Source organism: Lactuca saligna, chromosome 4 (assembly GCF_052625555.1).
Source record: "Lactuca saligna cultivar CGN05327 chromosome 4, ASM5262555v1, whole genome shotgun sequence".
Lineage (NCBI taxonomy): Eukaryota > Viridiplantae > Streptophyta > Magnoliopsida > Asterales > Asteraceae > Lactuca > Lactuca saligna.
The window spans coordinates 332763230-332784359 of record NC_136420.1 but is presented as its reverse complement, the minus strand read 5'-3'; the positions used below and the strand labels follow the sequence as shown (position 1 = coordinate 332784359).

Sequence of the window (21130 nt, the reverse complement as noted above, 5' to 3'; positions counted from 1 at the left end):
GAAGATAAGCTAAAGAAAAGAGATCAAATACACAACTAGACTGAAGATTGATGATATAATATGATATATAATCATTTAACATTTAACATATAAATATACATGAACGATTGCTTGTTTTGTTTGGAAAAAAAAATTGGGCAACTACATGTTTGCTGTCAATTCTTTGATTTCTTCCAAGGAAATAGCCTGCATCATCCAAATTCCAAAAATCACATGAGATAGGGTTCATAATGAAATTTATGATTTTCGTTTTTTTTCGAAATATGCAACTATTTTTATTTTAGGACCAAAGATTGTTAAAATGAAACACCGATATATAAAATATAAATTGGTGAAAAAAAAAAGTGAAATTTTGATGCATAAGTTTGTCAAAATGACATTTAAGATTGTAATTTAACCTGTTCGTCGCCAGCAAAATCGTTATCAGGCGTGAGAAAAAGCATGCAATGGCACTCCTTCCTAAGAATTTACAAACAAATAATGAAATAATCAATGATATATTATATCTAGAATTAAATCAATGATCATTATAATTAAGTTTCATATCATTAAAAAAGCTTAAATCATGTAAATGTAAGTGCTTACAAATGAAGGGATTTTTACCTTTCTCTCATGGGTACACAAGGGCAATTCCAAAAGCCTTGACTTGCTTCTGCAGCTTTGTCATCATAGTGCCTGTTTTTTTTAGCAAGTAGCAAATTATATGATTTATAAGACTCCATTTACATTTTACAAAATCAAAAGCAAAATTTCCAAAGATTTGAAATACACTTGCCTACAAGGACAAAGTGGTGCACCCAATGTATCTCTATGATCTGCCAACCCCTGTATCCACCAAAGTAATTGCTTTCATGTTATCATGTCATGTATAACAAACAAACAGGGCCCAAGATGAAGGAGTATACCTTGATAACTACAGAAGTAACACCTTTGTCAACGCAAAAAAACGTGTCAGATTTACGAGCATACTGCTCTGAGAATTTACGCATAATCTCAACAGACTTATCTGATGGCTCATCAGCTGAAATAAACAAACAAACAAACACACAGCTTAGCAAACAGGAATATAGAAGCATAGATCAAACCACAGGAACAAGAATTCAGAAACTCGTGTCTAGGGTTTTAACTCGTAATTAAGTTCAGTAAATGAGTAAATTGAACACTGAGAGTGCCTTGCACAAATAACCATATCATCGATCGAACAATTTGAGCTCATGATATTCTAAGCAGCATCAATGAAATAGATCACATAATTTTGCGATTCAAGTACTAACACCAGGATCGATTGAACTACAGGAATAAAAGCTCAACAAGAGCTTCGATACAGAAACCACGGAACTTCGCAAATAAACATAAGTTCAGTGAACATCTGAGAGGGGATGTTGTACTACCTTTCGCGATTACGACAGCACGACGATGGAGGCGCGTTTGAGGAGTAGTGAAATTAGGGGGGAAGCCAAAGCCGACGGAGTAAGAGGACGTCGCCGACAGAGATTGCATCGCGGTCGTCATCTCCAATTTCGATTAATTCAGAGTAGAATTTGCAATGGATGAAGGAAAGCGGAAAGCCTATACGACATCGTCGAAAACCTATATATACATCTGTGTGTATTTATGCTTTAGAAGATCTTTTGAGGGCTGAAGGAGACGTGAGCAAGCATCACCACTCGTTCCAGATTATCGGAAGAAATTAACACACACACACACAGAGAGAGACACTCTTGTTTGATTTTGTAATATGCAGACACATGTCAAAGAGATTACTTATTTCTATGGCTATAGATTTATTCTCTTGATTTTTATTAGAATTAGAATTTGAAAATTATTTTTAAAATTATAAAAATGTTTAAGTATAAATACTAAGAATTTAAAGTTAAAGTGTCCAAATTAAACTACCAAGATAATGTTAAAAGATGGACTAACTTGAATGTTTATCCATAGTTGGGTTAAAATTGTGTAAATATTAGAAGTGTTGGGTTGGAAGGCCAAGTCGAGCTTAGCAGTGACTTGATTGTACAAAATCTGGAATTCGGATGACCTAAATGAAAATACCTTTGATTTGATTTATATAGAATGTGGTTCACATTTCTTTCTTTCGTACTCTATATATTCTCTAGAGTAAATTACTGAAATTGTTCCTATAGTTTGGTTAAAATTGTATATTTGGTTTCTAATTTTTATTTTGTATTCGGATCGTTCTTCTGGTTTTATTTTGTTATATTTTTCGTCCCTGTGGTTTGGTTAAAAATTGAATGTTTGGTCCCTTACTTTATATATGTAAGGGACGAAAAACGCAACAAAATCAAACCACATGGACGAAAAATGCAACAAAATCAAACCACATGGATGATCCGAGTACAAAAAAAAAGTTAGGGACCAAACGTGCAATTTTAACCAAATCATAGGGACGATTTAAGTAATTTACTCTATTCTTTTTTGGTCATATGGATGACCTAGATGTAAATATCTTGATTTATATTTGCCACAGTGTGAATTCCCAATGGAAGACCTAAATTTAAATATCTTGATTTGATTAATATAGAATGTGATTTCTTTTCGTACTCTCTCTAAATTCTTTCTTGGTCGTATGGATGACCTAGATGTAAAAATCTTGATTTATATTTGTCACAAGGTGTATCCCTAGTGGAGGAGCATCAATGGTGTGTTGTGGCAACTAGAAAGATAGGTGGTTGAACTATTAGCGGAAGAGATTGTCGATGGAGTTGAGTATGGCTTTATGTTGTGCGATCATGTAAGTGTAGGCCTACATGTCTAACCCTAAATCAAAATAAGAAATCCATTAGACTTTTTATACTAAAACAGGTTTCTAACGGTTCAAACGTCTCAATGAAACTCATCTTTCATTGAAACAATTGTTTTTACCGATTCATCATCAGCAAATACATTATTTAAATTCATTTTGTTCCTCTAGTTTTTAGATATTATGTAAAGAATAAATTACTAATCGTATAACAAAATAATAATTTTAAAAAAGAAATAATTAACATAATCTTAATAAAGGATAAAGGAAAGAAATAACAATGTAAGTTTCCATTTACTTTTTGTTATAGCATTCTAATTTTTTTTTTTCTATTAACTAAATTACCCAATTTGGGGTTTGAGTTTCCTCCACCATTAAGCCACATATAAATACATTTAGGGACTGTTTTGAAAATCTTTTGGATGGTTCAAAACATGGTCTTTATGCAGGGAAAAAAAAGCATCACACATGAAATCAGTAGAATTGAGATAATAAAAAACAAGAATTCTAGCAACAAAAGAAAACATTGATTCCAAAACTTTGAGCTATTCATTGACATGACTAATAACATTTTTAGAGTGTTCTTAACAAGATTTTAACAACCATAAACCATCAAAATACACCCAATAAATTTGGAGGTTAATCACACGATACCTCAAAGATTGTAAAGAGAAATAAGGTATGATCAATAACACCAAAGAGGAAGAAATTTGATACCACAACTCAACCAATTCAAACATAAACCCTGAGGAAGAAAGAAATTTAGAAAATTTACTAATAGATTGCTAAAATTCGCCCCAAATAGCAATCTAAAAGAAAACGAAGACCCCTCCTCCCTTTGCATCAATGAACAACGTTGTTTCTTTCCCTTTTTACGATTGATTCTTCTTCTTCTTTGTTTTTTTGTTTTGTTTTGTTTGTTTGTTTGTTTTTTCTATCGTCGCGCGCACACACACACACACACAAGAACAGGATTCATGGATCTATCAATTTGTGTCAGCCTCTAAATGCAAATGTGACAAAAAGAACGAACAAATCCATGATTGCTCTTAATAAGTAATAACGTCAATTCGAATTTTTTTTTTTATTTTTCAATTAGGTCCCTCAAGTGTCATAAGTAAACTCCAAACACCCTTAACCCTAATAAGATAACAGTTCAAGTTTCCTTTAATGATACATTGGCCCCTCTATTCCAATTAAACCTTTTAACGATTATAAATTATCTTAAATACCCCCACATTAAAATTTTAGGTATAAATTAACACCATTTTATTTTAATTTATTGAATTTATAATTGTAAAAACCGAAATCACTAACGAAATTAATATTTAAGTAACGGAAACTAACCTTGTTGATGGATGGAAATTTTAAGTCATTACAATAACACACCTTGTTAGTTAGTCAAAACTAACTAACATTTGGCTCATCTCTTGAATTGATGCATTTCGATCCATCCTGTTGCTCAAGGCTTATTTATACAACATGTCAAGTTCCTTAAAACTTGTCATAGCTTATTAAGAGCTTAATGACTCTTATGGTCAAAATGACCATTTAATGAATCATAATTCTATCATTTCATTTTCTACTTCTAAATCCAACCAAACCAATGAATTAAGCATATCATACTACCAAATTCGTTATAATCTAATCTATTACATCAATTTACATTACCACTAGTTACAGTTTCAAACCCTAATGTGACATCCTCATTTTTACGGCCAGAAAAGACCGATTTAGTTTATTTTTTTTAAATAAAAATCCAAGTTACTTCTTAAGAAAAGTGTTGCGGAATTTTGTTTCTAGAAAAACATGATAAATATATTATCAAAGAATTTCCGAAGAAATGTATTTTAATTCTTTTTAAAACCTTGGGATGTCAACGTCAATATAGAAACATAAGCATAAACAGAACTTACATTCATTTACACTAGTGATCTACATCTCTTTAATCCCTCAGTAAAGTGTAGCTTTATATCGATACTTGTGATACAAATAAACTGAGTGGGTCAGGTTGGGAAACCTGGTGAGTACATAGGGTTTTCAACCCACAATAAAATTATAATGTATTATCATCAAACAACTAACCTAATTAACCATCCCCATTATCTTCTTTAATTCTTAGGGATCTACCCTAAAAATCATCCATCACTCATTTCTATGGGTTTTCCTAAGGAATAGGCATGAAGTCCATCGTCGCCAAGGTTTATACAACAGACACTAAATTCATAGCTGCCAAGGTTCATCCAACGGGTGCTAAGTCCATAGCTCTAATTTATCGATAGTATTATTTGTAGGAGTCCACCTGCAATACATGTCAATGGGTTTTTAGAGTACATCGGGTGAACGTATTGTTCACAACACCTACAGGTAGCGACCTGCTAGTGTTCCACAGACTGTCTAGAATAGTCCATGGTTGTCATCCGTACTCTGCTAGATGACGGGGTCATCGTTTGGGAAAAGATTTCTCTCATTTTTCACCTCCCATCCTCATCTCATAATCTATATCACGCTTTTATCTCATCCTCTCATCTTTCATTACACACCAACTATTTCATCTACTCATGTTTTACCCAACATATTTGTAGATGTAAAATACATATACAGTTCAGATCTAAAGAAATAGTTTAGATCTGTAAGGAAATACATATACGGTTCAGATCTGAAGAAAAAGGTCTAGATCTGAAAAGAAAAAAAGTTTAGATCTTTCAAACCATTAAAATACATATACAGTCTAGATCTGAAGAAATAGTTTAGATCCGTGAAGAAAATACATATGCGGTTCAGATCTGAAGAAAAAGGTCTAGATCTGAAAAACAAAGTTAAAATCTTTCATCATTACTTTCAAAGCATAAAAATACATATACAGTCTAGATCTGAAGAAAAGCTGTAACGCCCAAAATTTCAAGCCAATTTTAAACTTTTTCAAAACAATTAAAACCATTAATCATTACATAGTTTGTTTCCAAATAATAATTATCACAGTGTCCCAGTTTCAAAACATAAAATCCATGACAGCAGGAGCAGCGGTACGATCATGCCTTCGCCTTTCCGTGATCATCCGAGGTACCTGAAACAATAACTGAAACTGTAAGCCCGAAAGCTTAGTGAGCTACCCCCAAAATATCATCCTCATATAACCATAATCATATCATGTCAACAACTTTAACTATATATATATATATATATATATATATATATATATATATATATATATACACATATATATATATATATATATATATATATATATTAGCATACATCATGAGCCTACAGCCTGATTGGACCGCCTCGCAAGCCTTCAGTCTACCTGGACCGCTCTTCGAGCCTTCGGCACAGCTAGACCACCTCTCAGGGCCTTCAGCCTATTCGTACCGCTCGTCGGGCCTTCGGTCTGACTACCATGCCCCTTTTTGGGTTAGTAGTCTATCTGGTGCACCCTGGGTATGTTGGCCTTCCGCACAAAGCATGACTGCCTCAATCCAACCCCCAATCAAACAACATGTGCACATATATATAATATTATCACAATAACAGTCAAACCGATCTAGTAGATCAAATAGCATAGCAACATCCTAAACCAGGACACCGACCTACATTGGTCACTAACATAACATAACTTATAACCAGGATACCGACCAAACCAGGTCACTAAGCATAAACATATCACTATCCTAACTACCAGTATGCAGAACATATCCTATAATAATCCGGATACAAATCCATAAAGGGTCGGCCTTGGTGCCTTAGACCCTGTTGATATAGTGAGGATAACTCACCTTGCTAGTGGTGACTACTGTCTCACCGGAAATCCCAAACTGATACATAATAATCACTAGGTTAATACCAACATAACTCCCTTGACTAAGTGTCCACATTCCTTGTTTAGTCCATTCACTTTATTGGGCCAAGGCCCAACACCAAGTCCTTGACTTGAAAGTCTAAATATAAAATCCACTATTAGCCCGATTTACTAAATTGGGCCCATCCTCCTAATTGGGCCTAAACCCGTGATCCACTATCATTACCAGGCCCAAAACACCATATTTATAGAGTTCATCAACGGCCCAAATGCATCTAGTCCATTAACAATCCAATCCCTAAGTCCAACATACCAAATCCCAACAGAGGAGGTATGTGTGGCGTACTCTTCTGGTACGCGGGGTGTACTCATCCAACGTTGACCACCATCGGGGTGGTAGACCCAGTACGCTGGGCGTACTGGATTTATGCCGGACGTACGATGCGTTTTGCCAAAACCTTATTAAGTGCTTAATGGCTTAAGCACTTAAGCCCAAATCTCAGATCCAGTGACCTAACATGCCTAGGATCTATAAAGTCATGAACTTTATCATTTTGGATGTCCATAAAGATCTTATTGCTTGGTGTTAATCCATTAAGACCTTATTTCTCTTGCATGGGATACATACAACAAATGGGACCTTATTTTTATCATTCAATGTCCCTTCAAGAGCCTAGAAGGACAACTCTTTTCGACCAAATCACAACATGCACCACTTTATGGATTTTGGGACAAATAAAATGATATATATATATATATATATATATATATATATATATATATATATGCATAAAGTTTGGAACTGTAGACCTTCTGGAGCTTCTTGAACACAAACTAACTTTAGATCTACAAGCTTGATCTCTTACTCCATCTCTTGATGCAATGGCTTTCCTCTCTAAGCACTCAAGAACACACCAAAAGAGCTTATCACACAAAAGGGAAGGCTAGGGTTTGAGAGAGACGAATTAGATCTGTGGAGGCTGAGGTAAAAGAGATGTAGGTGCTCATTATGTTGCTTATATAGGCCCCAAACCCTAAATATTAGGGTTTCATCCAAACGTTAGTACACCCAATGTACTCAAGTGTACGCCCAGCATACTAAGGCGGACCTTAATACGCTTAGCATACCCGTAAGTACGCGCGACATACTCTCTTTTAGACCAAAATTTGAAAGTTTGGCCCTTAAACTTATCTTGGCTCTTCATTCTCAAACCCAAGGACTATAATTGACAAAGTAATGATAGAAGAGGGTTTGGAAATACCTGCGAAATCTCGGGACATTACAAATGTTAGATCTGGAAAGAGAGAGGTTTAGATCTTTCACCCAACACAGATCTCAAGTATAAAATACACACACACACACACACACACACACACACACACACATATATATATATATATATATATATATATATATATATATATATATATAGCTTAGGTCTAAAAAGTTTAGATCTGAAGGGAAAAGTTTCAGATCCAAGAGAAAAAGTTTAGATTTGGAAAATAAATTTCAGATCTGAAAAGAAAGAAGTATAGATCTTCATCCAACATACATCTCGGGTAAACAGGTAGTATATATATATATATATATATATATATACACACACACACACATAGCACGTAATTTATATAAAATAATTCATATCTATGTGTATGATGAAAGTGAATGTGCACTTACCTGATAAGGAGTGATTCAGACCGCAATTCACTTCTTAAAATAATCTCCTTTGACGAAACCAGGAAGTTTGCTTGAAAACCGAGCTCTACCCTGGCAAAGTTTCGCACCAAAAAACTCTTTTTCTCGGAGACTCCGGGCTCTCCGAGGCTTCCTTCTAGAGCTAGAAAGGTTTCCTAGGCTTCGGGGGTGTTTGGGGGTGGCTATATAGAGAGAGAGAGAGAGTAGAGAGAGAAAAAGATGGAGAAAAGTGTGAAAATGAAGGTTGGCCTCCCAGCCCTTTTATAGACCGAAGCTGTTGACTACGTTGCGTGTACCTTCGGTGGTACGCTGGGAGTTCCTTGGAACGTTGTGCGTATGAGGGTACGCAACATGTTCGTACCGTTTGCATGTCAACCATCGGATGGTGCATCGTGGCTCACTTCGGACCTAGTGTCACGAGAACGTGGGGCGTTCCTCCTCTACGCGGGTCGTTCTTCTTCGGATAGTCTCGCAATTTGCACTCCTGATTTCAAAATTTTGTAACTTTCTCATACGGGCTCCGTTTTTTACGTTCTTTATATCCACGCGTAGGTGGGACCGTACTCTACAACTTTCAATTAGACTTTGATGATTATTTCTCGACCGATTTTGAATTTAATAGTATGAGAAGATTACACTGCTAAACGACCGTGTAGAATTCATAACTTCTACATACGGACTCCATTTTCATCTGTCTTTTTATTGTTACGCTACTATTAATGAGATATTCGATTCTCATTTAGGTTGTGTCGGCTAAAAACCGCTCGATCTAATGTTTGAGTTCTGGCTTGTACATAGTTAAGCTGAAACTTCGAAAAATCATAACTTCCTCATACTAAGTCAGATTTGTGAGTTCTTTTTATGCATGCTCTCAGTTTAATGCATTCTACGACTTTAGTTTAGATTGCTAAGGCTAAAAATGGCTCTATCGTAAATTCACTATTTATGTCACAGTGTTGTGTCGGTTCTGTCGCGAAACTTCGACACGCCATAACTTCTTCGTTATAACTCGGATTTCGACGTTCTTTATATCTTTGGAATCCTTGTCACGACCACTACAACTTTCTTCATAGATATCGGGTTTACCTAACATCTTATTTTTTACTCTTATTTTTATCTTTTATTTATTATATTATTATAAACAAGTAATAACCACACAAAAGCACATAATTCACATAATATTCAAGTAATTCATCTTTATTACTTTAAAACGAGTTACAATGGTTGACCCTGACTATTACATCACTGTACTAATGCTTTTACCAGAAACACGGGCGTTACACCTAACTTTACATATATAGATTTCACCTTGGAAATCACCTATAAAGCTTGTTCAAAGCTTCTAAACACTTGATTAACATTACTAACAACTTTTCTTAACACAATCTTACATAACTAGTTCAAATATTCCAAAACACCATCAAATCCCTAACTAGCTTGAAAATGGAGAAGATGATTACCTCAGGAACTTTTGATGTTTAATCCAAGCCACAAACACCCAAGATCACCCTTTGATCCTTCCTCTAGCTCCAAACTGTCGGAGCTTCTTACTGTATGGTTTAAGGGGTGTTTTTAACAAGAATGAACCTAACTGAGGTATTAATATCTTTCATAATTGTGTCGTGGTGAAGCATTTACCACATCCTGGTGCACCTAAGTAGGTCGTGGTCAACCTCTTGCTGAGCCACGATGCCTTTATACCATAGCAACCAACTTTCACCACTTCGCGTGGATGTATGTTGCCTTCCTCTTATGACGAGACTCCTTAACTGAATCACCATCACCCTCTTTGTTGTGTGGCAAGCCTTTCACCAAGCTGCGGTAGCTGCTTGACAACTCCCTTAGCAGATTTCATTCTAGCATTTGGACATTTTCTTCCAATCCTCCAACGCCCATATCTTCGTCATCTTAAACTCGTTTTCTATGATCTTTATATCCACATAAATGTAGGTACATACTATACAATCTTGTTAAGTCACTTTTTATAAACTTAATATGGATCTTAATCTATTAAGTCACAAAGATGGCCTAAGACATAAAATTTCTCATTCTATCCTTTTGGTAAAAATGCATCTTCTCATGCGTTTTTCTGTTGAACTTATTCATCTAACATTATCTAAGTAACTTAGACTTATCTTGTCCATTTTCATGAAGTTACAACTTCATAAACTCACTAAATTCCTCTAAATGACCATTTTCTATTTTGATCAATATTTGACTAAAAGTCAAATCTCTCTAAATTTCAGGGTCTTATACGACGCCTTAGATGAGCCACAATCCCACACTACCCTTTTAATTTCTTCTCGAGTAAATACAGCTTGAAGAATCTGAATTTGAGAATCCAATAAAGTGGAGAAGTGAGTCCGATGAGTCGAAGGCTGAGAACCCCTCTGCTTCGAAAAAAATAGACTAAAAATACTCTCAAAATTCTTCCTTAAGACACTTCAACTCAATAACCCACATCCCATCCCTCAAAACACCACAGATAGCCAACTGACGCCTCTTACGATTAATAATACCATGGAAAAAATCATAGTTCTCGTCTCCCTCAATACTATACTCCACTGAACCTTTGTCTTTAATTAATATTAAATAAACATTATTTGTAAAAAAAACAAAAAATATCAAAAGTGGATAAATGAAATATACTCTAAAACCTTGTTAACTCAGAAAACACCGATCAACTCTTTGGTTTTGATATTTCATCCTATGCTAGAATTTTAGTATCTCGCAGAAAAAAATATAATACTTTTGCAAACTCTTAGAGTTATAGTCAAATCATGATTTCACATCACAGAAGCTATTTAAGAATATATGTTTATCCGAAAAATATTTTTGCAAATTAAAGTAATTTCACAAAGAAAGTTATACAAAATAAATTGTTACTTTATGATAAATATATAAAAAAAGTTATTTTATGACAAAAAAATCATTTATTTTAATTAATTTTAGCTTCTCTTATAGTCATTTTTGTGTGAATCACTAAACTCTTACAATAAATTTCAGGGAAAATGACTTATTAAGGTAATTAATTTTTCGGTATGTTCACAATTTAGGTAACTATTTTTTTTATACATCTAGGTAACAAACTGGTTGGAAGTGTTCACATATAACCATTATGACTTGCTATAGCAAGTTAAATCCTAGATGTTGACATTTTCAACAAGTTCGTTACCTAGATATGTAAAAAAAAAAAATAGTTACCCAAATTTGAACAAAACGAAAAGTAAAAATAAATTACACCAATGGTCCTTATGGTTTGGGAGAATTTGTGTTTTTGGTCCATAACTTATTTTTTAACTCGGATGGTCCCGCTGTTTATTTTTGTTACGCGTTTGGTCCTTGTCTTACCTAAAAAAACTATTATGCCCGTATAAATTTATTTTTTGATTAATTTTCTTATTTATGTATTTATGTATACAGAATAGATACATAAATAAGAAAATTAATTAAAAATAACAATTAATAAGGGCACAATAGTCTTTTTAAGTAAGACAAAGATCAAGCTAGTAACAAAATTAAATAGTAGGGATCATCCGAGTTAAAAAATTAAAAAATAAATAGTTGGGATTATCCGATGAGATACAAATATGTCGGGTCTATTAATTTTTTTAAATATGTAAAAAATAAATACATAATTAAGAAAATTAATTAAAAAAATAAATTAATAAGGGCATAATAGTCTTTTTAGGTAAGGCAGTAAAAATAAATAGTAGGGACCATCCAAGTTAAAAAAATAAGTTAGAGACCAAAAACACAAATTCCCCCAAACCACAAGGACCATTCATGTAATTTACTTTTACTTTTCGTTTTATTTATATTTGGGTTTTTGTACACATCTAGGTAACGAACTTGTTGAAAGCGTTCACATCTAGGATTTAACCTGTTATAGTAGGTCATAATGGTCATATGTGAACACTTCCAACAAGTTTATTACCTAGATGTGTACAAAAAAAATGATAGTTATCCAGATGTGAACATTTTGGAAAGTTAATTACCTTAATAAGTCATTTTCCCATAAATTTCATAGCAATTGCGAGAAGACCGATAATGCGTTTCACGATGTTCAATCGATAATCACAATCCTCCTTAATAAATGAAAGTTTTTTTTTTGCCACATGTCAATCTCTCATGAGTTTTGACACATGTTATTTTGTGGTATTTTTGAAATTAATATTATCCAGTTGTCAATTTTTGGTTTATTTTTAATTTCTAAAATTAAAGTCATATACTTATATATGTAAAATATTAAATATTATATATATATATATATATATATATATATATATATATATATTAAATTGCAATAATACGTTTCTTCTTTTCTTATTTTAAAGTTGTACATTGACAAATATTTTCTGGTTACACTTTAATGTTTAATATTTTTTAAATCAACCCATGTAATACACAGGTTTCAGACCTAGTCCTCCTTAATAAATCAAAATCTTTTTGCCACATGTCATTTTCTCCTTTATTTGGACAAATGATATTTTCTAAAATTTTTGAATTTTCTATTTTCACTTGTCATTTTATTGTATTTTTCATTTTATTAAACTAAAATTGCACATTTAATATGTAAGGTATTTATTAGAAATGGTTTATATATGTAATGTATTCAATGTATTAAACCTTTATTAATTTTAATAATTCAATTTTCTCATTTTTCTTATAAATTCAAACTTCTCAAATTGTTAAATTTTCATATATTTTTTAAATAAACTCATGTAATACATGAATCTCACATCTAATTAATCTATCAAAAGAATATACATAAAAGTCCAACCTATTATGTTCTTATGTGAGAAAAACCATTACATTTTTCTTTATAAAAACATAACCTATTATATTTTACCTTTCAATTTTAACCAATTTGCAAGTATTTAAAGAAAACGATCGGATAAATATGTAACATGGAATTTTTTTTATGACATGGATATTAATAAGCTAAAAGCGTGGTTGTACGTTTAAAATCACATAATTAAGAAATAAATGGATTAGTAGTAGTTTAGGAGTATATCATATTTGTCATTCCAAAAAAAAGTTGAATCTTGAAAACGGCTATGAGGAAGAATGGGAAGCAGATGTCTCATCTCATCAACTCATGCAAGAAAGAACACACATCTGTAGGTTCGAATTTACATATATTTGTAGTCCAACATCATTTATGTATGTTAGGATCATAAGTTAATTGTTTTTTTTTTTTTTTTTTTTTTTTTTTTTTTTTTTTTGTATTGTAATTAGCAGGCCAACAAGATGCAAGTGGTATGTTAAAGCAAAGAAGAAGTGAAAAAAAAGTTGAAAGGCTATGTTAAAGCTCGGGATGAAGCCCATTCGTGGCTTGAGTTGTGTTACCATCAAAAAGAGCAAAAATGTCAGTTTCTTAATTTTCTTCAGTTAGTTTTCAATGATATTGATTGTTTGTTGTCTTGTCGATCATTAGTATTATGATGTTGTAGATTTTGTTTGTGATCTCAAATCTTGATGTATTCAAGATGATTAGTATTATGATGTAGATTTTGTCTGTGATCTCAAATCTTGATGTATTCAAATCGCCTGCTTTAGAGTTTAGATACATATGTGATATTTGGTGAAGCAAAGATAGATTTTTTTTTGAAATGTCAAACTATTTAAACTTACTCCTAAATACCATATATGTCTCCTAAAAGATTTGAACCCATTATCTCTCATTTGAAAGGATCACTTTTTACTGCTAAGCCAAATGCCTTTTGGTAAGCAAAGATAGATGATTTGAGCTAACAATTGTAGAGTCATGCAACTAAGCACTTCATTGGATTTGAGTTGTATGGTCTCAACAATTACTTTAGAGGAGGCAATTGTGTTGGAAAATGATGAAAAATACGAAGTTGACGAGAGTGGGGTGGAGCCAAAAGACATTGAGATGGTGACAACACAAACAAAGGGTTACAATAAAAACATGAAAAGTATGTTGTCATTTATGGTTTTTGGTCAATTTTTATCCATGTGCAAAATGATGTACTTTGTTCATACGAGTAAAATCCGAGGAATAAAAAACGTTTGGCCCCACTGTTATGAAACCTACTGTTTGTTTTTCTAAAAAGGTGAAATATAATGGATTGTGTTTTTCTAAACAAAATATCAAACGGGGTTTTCAACGTGTAAGAGTATAATACGTTGGGCTTTTCTTGCATACTTCCCAGCTATTGATAAAAGAAAAAGGAGATAAGAATCCTCTTTCTCACGACTGAGTTCACCATGGTCGCAGTGGTGGTGGTGGTGGTGGAGTGACAGATCTTGGGGTGGTGGGGAGAGGTTGCGGCCACCTTGGTATCAAAAACGGGATCACCACACGCCAAGAAAAGACTTCTCCATCTTCAAGGCCGCCATTCAGCTTACAAACAACATCCAGTCTTCTATTCACAACGTCATACGACACAATACAACCAACCTCGATGCATCTCAAGTACACAACATTCAGATTCAACGGATGAAACAATATCGGAAGAAATTTCCCTTTCAACAACCAATTACTCAATTCCAAATCTCTACAATGAAGATCGCTACGCCTCACCTTAAATTCACAACACCATTCTCCTTTCTCATAATCCTTCATACTCCACATGATCAGAAAATACAACTTGGTGGGATCATCAGCCACCTCGAAATAACGAAGAGTTCCATGCCATTCATCAAATAATCGATAAAGCCCATCGTGATTATGCTCACTTTCGAGATCTCTGTCATGTGGGAGTGGAATCAGGCGAACAGATTTCGAATCTTTGTAAGGATCAAAAGCAACTATGCCATGATTGTGAGTCAACCAATGAAAAGCTCCGTAACAATGAATCGGGGCACCACCATGAATCTTCCGCAGTTTGATGGGAGTAGGGCAATTTAACTTGTAGCTAACCCATTTGCCTGTTTCGGATGAAAACATCTCTAAATTCAGATGATTGGATTGAGATTCAGGAAAATTGACCCTAACAACTGTATAATCAGTAAGTATATGATCTTGATTAACCCTAGTAATAAGCCCTTCACCGAAGAAAAGCTGCGATTGGGAAGTACTTGTAGGTAAAACGATCCATTGGCGAGTGACTGGATCACAGACGTAGTAAACAAATGGTGATGAAGACCACAAACAACACAGAATCAAACCATTACTCATAGCTAAAACCTTAAACTGATAAGGTCGTTGTCCTTCGTGTTCTTCAATGCTAGAAAGAAAAAGAAGAGAGAATTCTGAACATGTGTGGATTTCGGGGCGAAAACGATTAAGAAGCTCTTTGAAATTCGATAGGTAGATGTACCTATACAAGATTCTGAAAGACGCTGCGTTCGAATTGAGAATTGAGAAATAGAATCGGCAAAAGGAAGGGTGAGAAATTAGGGTGTGCCAATGCTTACAGACACGTTTAAACCTAAAAATTGATTTGAGAGGTAATCTAGCGAGAATTTCGACAAGCAACGAATCAGGGAAGCTTCGAATATCATACCAAAACAACTGTTCTCTCTTTCTGGATATATTGTTAGGCAGAAATTGCTGAATAACTGTGTTATGATCGCCATCAACCTTGAACTGATTGCTTGAATGGCTGGTATCATCGTCTTCCATGAAGCACAATGGGTGTTGTAAAAAAAAGGGTTTGTGAGAATTCACAAGGAGGTGGGGTTTAATGGGGTTTTAATGGATTTGGGGAGAATGACGTATTACGCTTCTTTTAATTCTTTAAAAATCAAATACAAAATGTAATTTAAATGTTTCTTATTTTCAAATAATAATAATAATAATAATAATAATAATAACAACAACGATAATAATAATAAAACTTAATTCGTTTTACAATAAATTACTTTTATTAATTCTATTGCATTATTTAAATAATTCTATTTTAGGTATCACCACGTTCATTTATTATAGGCTGATTAGAGGGGATAATCACAAAAATAACCAATAATTATAATTACGAATAATTTAAAAAAGAGATTTTCTAATATATATCCTAAAGTATATATATATATATATATATATATATATATATATATATATATATATATATATATATATAAAGCATTAACTGAAATATTAATTATAAGAAATATTACTATAATTAAATATAATAAACATTAATTATATGTAATATTATCATAATTAAATATAAAACTACATTAGTTATAAAGAATATTATTTATAATTATGTAATATTTATCATATTTAATTATGACACTATTTTTCATAATTAATACTTCAATTAGTACTTCTTTTATATATATATATATATATATATATATATATATATATATATATATATATATATATATATATATATATATATATATATATATATATATATATATATATATATATATATATATATATATCATTGGACACATATTAGAAAATTTCTTTAAATAAATTATCCAACTTTATTAAGTTACGTAGATGATCATCATGTCTGGAACATTCGGATTTTAAAAACACAAAACCTTTATTTTTCTTTCATTTGTATTAAACGCTTCCAAAATTTTCTTTATCGACCTTAAATATGAATCTTTACTATCATCGAGTTTTAAACTATATGACATTTTTATGCTATTGTATCATATTAGGGCTGGCAATTCTCGATACGACACGTGATACGACCCGCAACACGACACGAAATAAATGGGTTTGGGTTGAGTTTTTCAACCCGCCAACCCGCTAACCCGTCAATCCGCCAACCTGTTTATTAAACGGGTCATATATGAGTTTCTCAAAAACTAAACGGGTTGACCCGTCAACCCGTTTATATTCTTAATAAAAAAATTATTTTATTTTTAAATGTATTTATGTATCAAGTATGAATATTTAATAAGTATTATATAATATATACCTTTGATTCATAGACAATTTGACTGTTTTGACATTTTGAGTCGTGGTGAATGGTCTAAGGTCGTAAGTCGTAACATATAAGGCTAAGTCTGTAACATGTTTCTATGAATGTTTATAATTTTCATTTGGATGTTTAAGACTTAAATGTCTAAAATTCGGACCCACGAACCCAAATTTGACCCACAAACCAGCCAACCTATGAACCCATATAAATAAATGGGTTGGCGGGTCATATATGGGTTTATGTTCCAAACCCGCCAACACGTGACCCGCCAACCCGTGACCTGTATATTTAAATGGGTCGTGTTTGGGTTGGCATATTTTGACCCGCCAACCCACCAACCCACGGCACGCCAACCCGAACACGACACGATTGCCAGGCCTATATCATATTGGTTGTATCATATTTTATTTCGCTTTTAGTATATTTTTTCAGTTTTTTTCTATGATTTCAATAGAAACTTCAGTTTTTTCAAATAAATGAAATGTTGCCACGTCAGCTGTGCCACATCAGCTACTTTCCACCTTGTCATGCCACCTAGGCAGGGTTACTTGTTGAAAAGGTAAAAAAATGACCATAATGTAATATTTTACAGGTTTTTAGGACTTTTTTTGTAACAAAATAATAATTTGTGACTAAAATGTAAAACGAGCCAGAATTCTAGGACAATACTGAAGATTTCCGCAAAGAATATTAAGAAAGAAAATTAATGGATTACACATGTCAATATTTTGTATGAGCAGAAGATGAGTATGCATAAAAACTAGGAGGTTATTTATTTATTTTTTTTAATTTCAAATTAACCAAACGAATACCAATGAAGTTTTAAGTTTTGTACGCGTAGTTGGAAAAAAGCTAATATTTGTTTTGGTCGGTAAAAACAATATACGGTCATTCCTATAAATGAAATGTTTTTTGAAAACTTATTATTTTTACTTAAAAGAAAAAAGTTAGGACTTTTTCCAACCAAATATGTAAAACTTAAGATTTTTTGGATTTTTATACATGAAATATGTTTTCTAAAATTTAAATATATGGATAAGATTTATATGTATAATACAAAATTTTAAATACATAATACAATATGTATATATAAAATAAATACAAAAGACTATATATATATATATATATATATATATATATATATATATATATATATATATATATATATATATATATATATGTAACATCCCGGAATCGCAAGAGTAGAATTGAAGGGCTGGAAGTGTAAGTTTAGAGGGTGACTCGGCGAGTCCATGGATGGACTCGGCGAGTCAGGTCGCAGTTGGGTCGCGTGTCTAGTGACCTACTCGGCGAGTCCCAAAGGTGGACTCGGCGAGTAGGTGCTGTATGAAGAAAACCCTAATTTCCGGGGTTGAGCCCTATATAAAGAACATTATACCCCTCCACAGCCTCTCTTATTCCCCCCTTGAGTTCCAGAAAACCTAATCTCGTGGAGAAGAGCATTGGTGGAGCAAATTGGAACTTGGAGAGGTGTTGCTTGGAGAAATCTTGAAGGAGAGGTGGTTTGGATCAAAGGGCTTTGCTTGGATTCGTGTTTAGCTGTTATTGAGGCATCTTTTGGAGGTAATATCTTCGTCCTTAAGCTGTGCATTCCTAGTTTCATCATTTGGGGTTGTGTGGGATGCTTGGTTGTGTGATATTTTGGTGTTGGAGGATGGATCTGAGGTTGCTACCTCAGATCTGGAGTGGAGAAGTCATTGAGTGCATTAAAGTCCCAACCTTTGTGCTATGAATGAAGCTATCATGTCCCAAACCTTGGTTTTAAGGTGGAAATGGCCTAGATCTCGTTTGATTCACGTAAAGTTTGCTACTTTACGTGATGGTTGGATTGTAGGAGGCTGGATCTATGTTCTGGATCAATTGCATGGCCTGAGATGCTTCTGTATGGATTCAGACCGGTGGAACTCGGCGAGTCACATGGGTGGACTCGACGAGTTGCTTGAAGATGGCCTTGAACTCGACGAGTTGGAAGAACAACTCGGCGAGTAGGTTGAAGATGGCCTTGGACTCGACGAGTCCGGTTGGACTCGGCGAGTCTTGTCAAGGAAGTCCCAATATTTCTGGTTGAGTCGATGAATCGGTGAGTCGAGGGACGACTCGGTGAGTTGGGGTGCGAGTGGACTCAGAGTGTTGTACTCGACGAGTCTTGGGGTGACTCGGCGAGTTGGGTCGCTAATTGAGGGAAGTCTGAGCATAAGGACTCGGCGAGTCATCAGTTGACTCGACGAGTAGGGTCAGTCAGGGGTTGACTTTGCCTTGACCAGGGTTGACCAGTTGTCTTCCAGGGGTATTTTGGTAATTATGGATATTTATTGGGTTTTGTTGATGTTCAGTGGAAGAGTTGTGTCAGAGTTCGAAGCAGCGGGATCTTATCTTTTCAGCCGTCAGTTTCGAGGTGAGTTATCCTCACTATATCAACAGGGTCTAAGGCACCAAGGCCGGCCCTTTATTGTATTGAGATTTAGTTACGTTTATCATGTTGTTGTTGGTTGTGTCTGCATCCTGGTAGTTAGGATGATACATGCTAGGGGGCCTTGTAAAGGTCAGTTCTCGATATGCAGAGTAATGCTATGCTAGTGAACGGGTAGGTCGGTAGCCCGGTTAGAGTAATGATATGCTATGTGATCTGTTTACTCGGTTTGCTGATTATGACTGTTATATGAATGTATGTTGGTGCACATGGTTGTTTGGACTGGAGATGGGTTGAGGCGGGTCCTGCTTTGTGCTGTAGGCCAAGATACCCAGGGCGGACCGGTTATTCCGAAGGCCCAGCGAGCGGTCCGGACAGGCTGTAGGCCCCATGAGGGCGGACCAGACGTGCCGAGGCTCGGAGAGTGGACCAGGCCGACTGTAGGCCCCAAGCGGGCGGACCAGTCACACTGTAGACTCAGAGAGTGGACCAGGTGGGTTGAAGGCCTGATGCGGGCGGACCAACCCCACTGTAGACTCGAAGGACATGACTAGACCCGGAGGATGGATCCGAAGGACTGAAGGCCCGATACGGCGGACCAGTCACGTTAGACCCGATATGCATGGTTGTTCTATGTTCTGTTATGTTATGTATGATTTATATGTTTTGGACCGGAAGGTCGTAGCCTGGAAGGGCGTATGCGTGGTTGGTATCTTGGGAGTATCTCACTAAGCTCTCGGGCTTACAGTTGTGGTTTAATGTTTTTCAGGTTCTTCAGGAGACTGTGGCAAGGCGAAGGCGCGATCGTACCGCTCCTTATGATTTCGTAACGACATGATTCTGGGAATACTTAAATGAATTGTATTGAAAACCTTTTTGTAAACATTTTAATGAAAATCGTGTTGTTTTGAAAATTTTAAATTGGTTGTGCTCTTCGGACGTTACAAGTTGGTATCAGAGCCTTGGTTTGAGTGAATTGGAGGGACACTTGTGTGACTCCAGTCTCAAATCGAGGAGAGTTTTCAAAAAGAGAAATTAAAATGGTTTTCAAAATAAGTAAAGGAGGACGCGGAGGTACGATCAGCCGGAGCCAGTAAGTAACCCCAAAATATCATACATGGCAATTGTTTTATTAAGCTTTGATAGAACAGCATGCTAGAGTTAGGCTAGGGATCTTCAGGATTTATTGATGAGTTGCCTGATTTATGATGCCTGCTAGCCTAGGGTTCCTTGGGAGAGATTTCTAGTGTTCCTCTAGTGGTGAGGATAGAGCGTTGCTATGTGTGTCGCTAGGGTGTTGTGGGAGTACTTCATACAAATATGGGTTGGTGTGGAAGGTAGTATGGGCCCGTACTACTGAAAGCACGGACTCATACGTGTATCAGGGAAATCATGACCTCTAGGGTTGGGATGAGAGCTGGTTCCCGGAATAGTGGAATATGTCTGAGATTGGTGTTTTATTTTCAGTATGGAGATTCCAGGGCACGCTGGGAGTGGATCCGGGTCAGGATCAGGAGCAGGAGAGGGAGCTCCAAGTGGGTCTGCACAGCCAGAGGTTGTCAGTCAGATGAGTACGCACGAGTTGGAT

The 21130-nt window shown here is 34.7% G+C and overlaps 2 protein-coding genes across 2 annotated transcripts; both read right to left on the bottom strand.

Annotated features, from left to right (window-relative positions):
• Positions 1-36: 36 nt before the first annotated feature.
• Positions 37-1614, bottom strand: LOC145044133 (ferredoxin-thioredoxin reductase catalytic chain, chloroplastic-like). Its single transcript, XM_078992962.1, has 6 exons — positions 1392-1614; positions 906-1021; positions 776-825; positions 604-675; positions 399-459; positions 37-186 (listed from the first exon to the last, which is right to left on the bottom strand). The coding sequence occupies exons 1-6, from the start codon at positions 1510-1512 to the stop codon at positions 142-144; spliced, it is 465 nt and encodes a 154-aa protein (XP_078849088.1). The 5' UTR covers positions 1513-1614; the 3' UTR covers positions 37-141.
• A 12240-nt stretch (positions 1615-13854) lies between these two features.
• Positions 13855-15872, bottom strand: LOC145040110 (putative F-box protein At3g28280). Its single transcript, XM_078988088.1, has one exon. The coding sequence runs from the start codon at positions 15848-15850 to the stop codon at positions 14486-14488; it is 1365 nt and encodes a 454-aa protein (XP_078844214.1). The 5' UTR covers positions 15851-15872; the 3' UTR covers positions 13855-14485.
• Positions 15873-21130: the final 5258 nt, after the last annotated feature.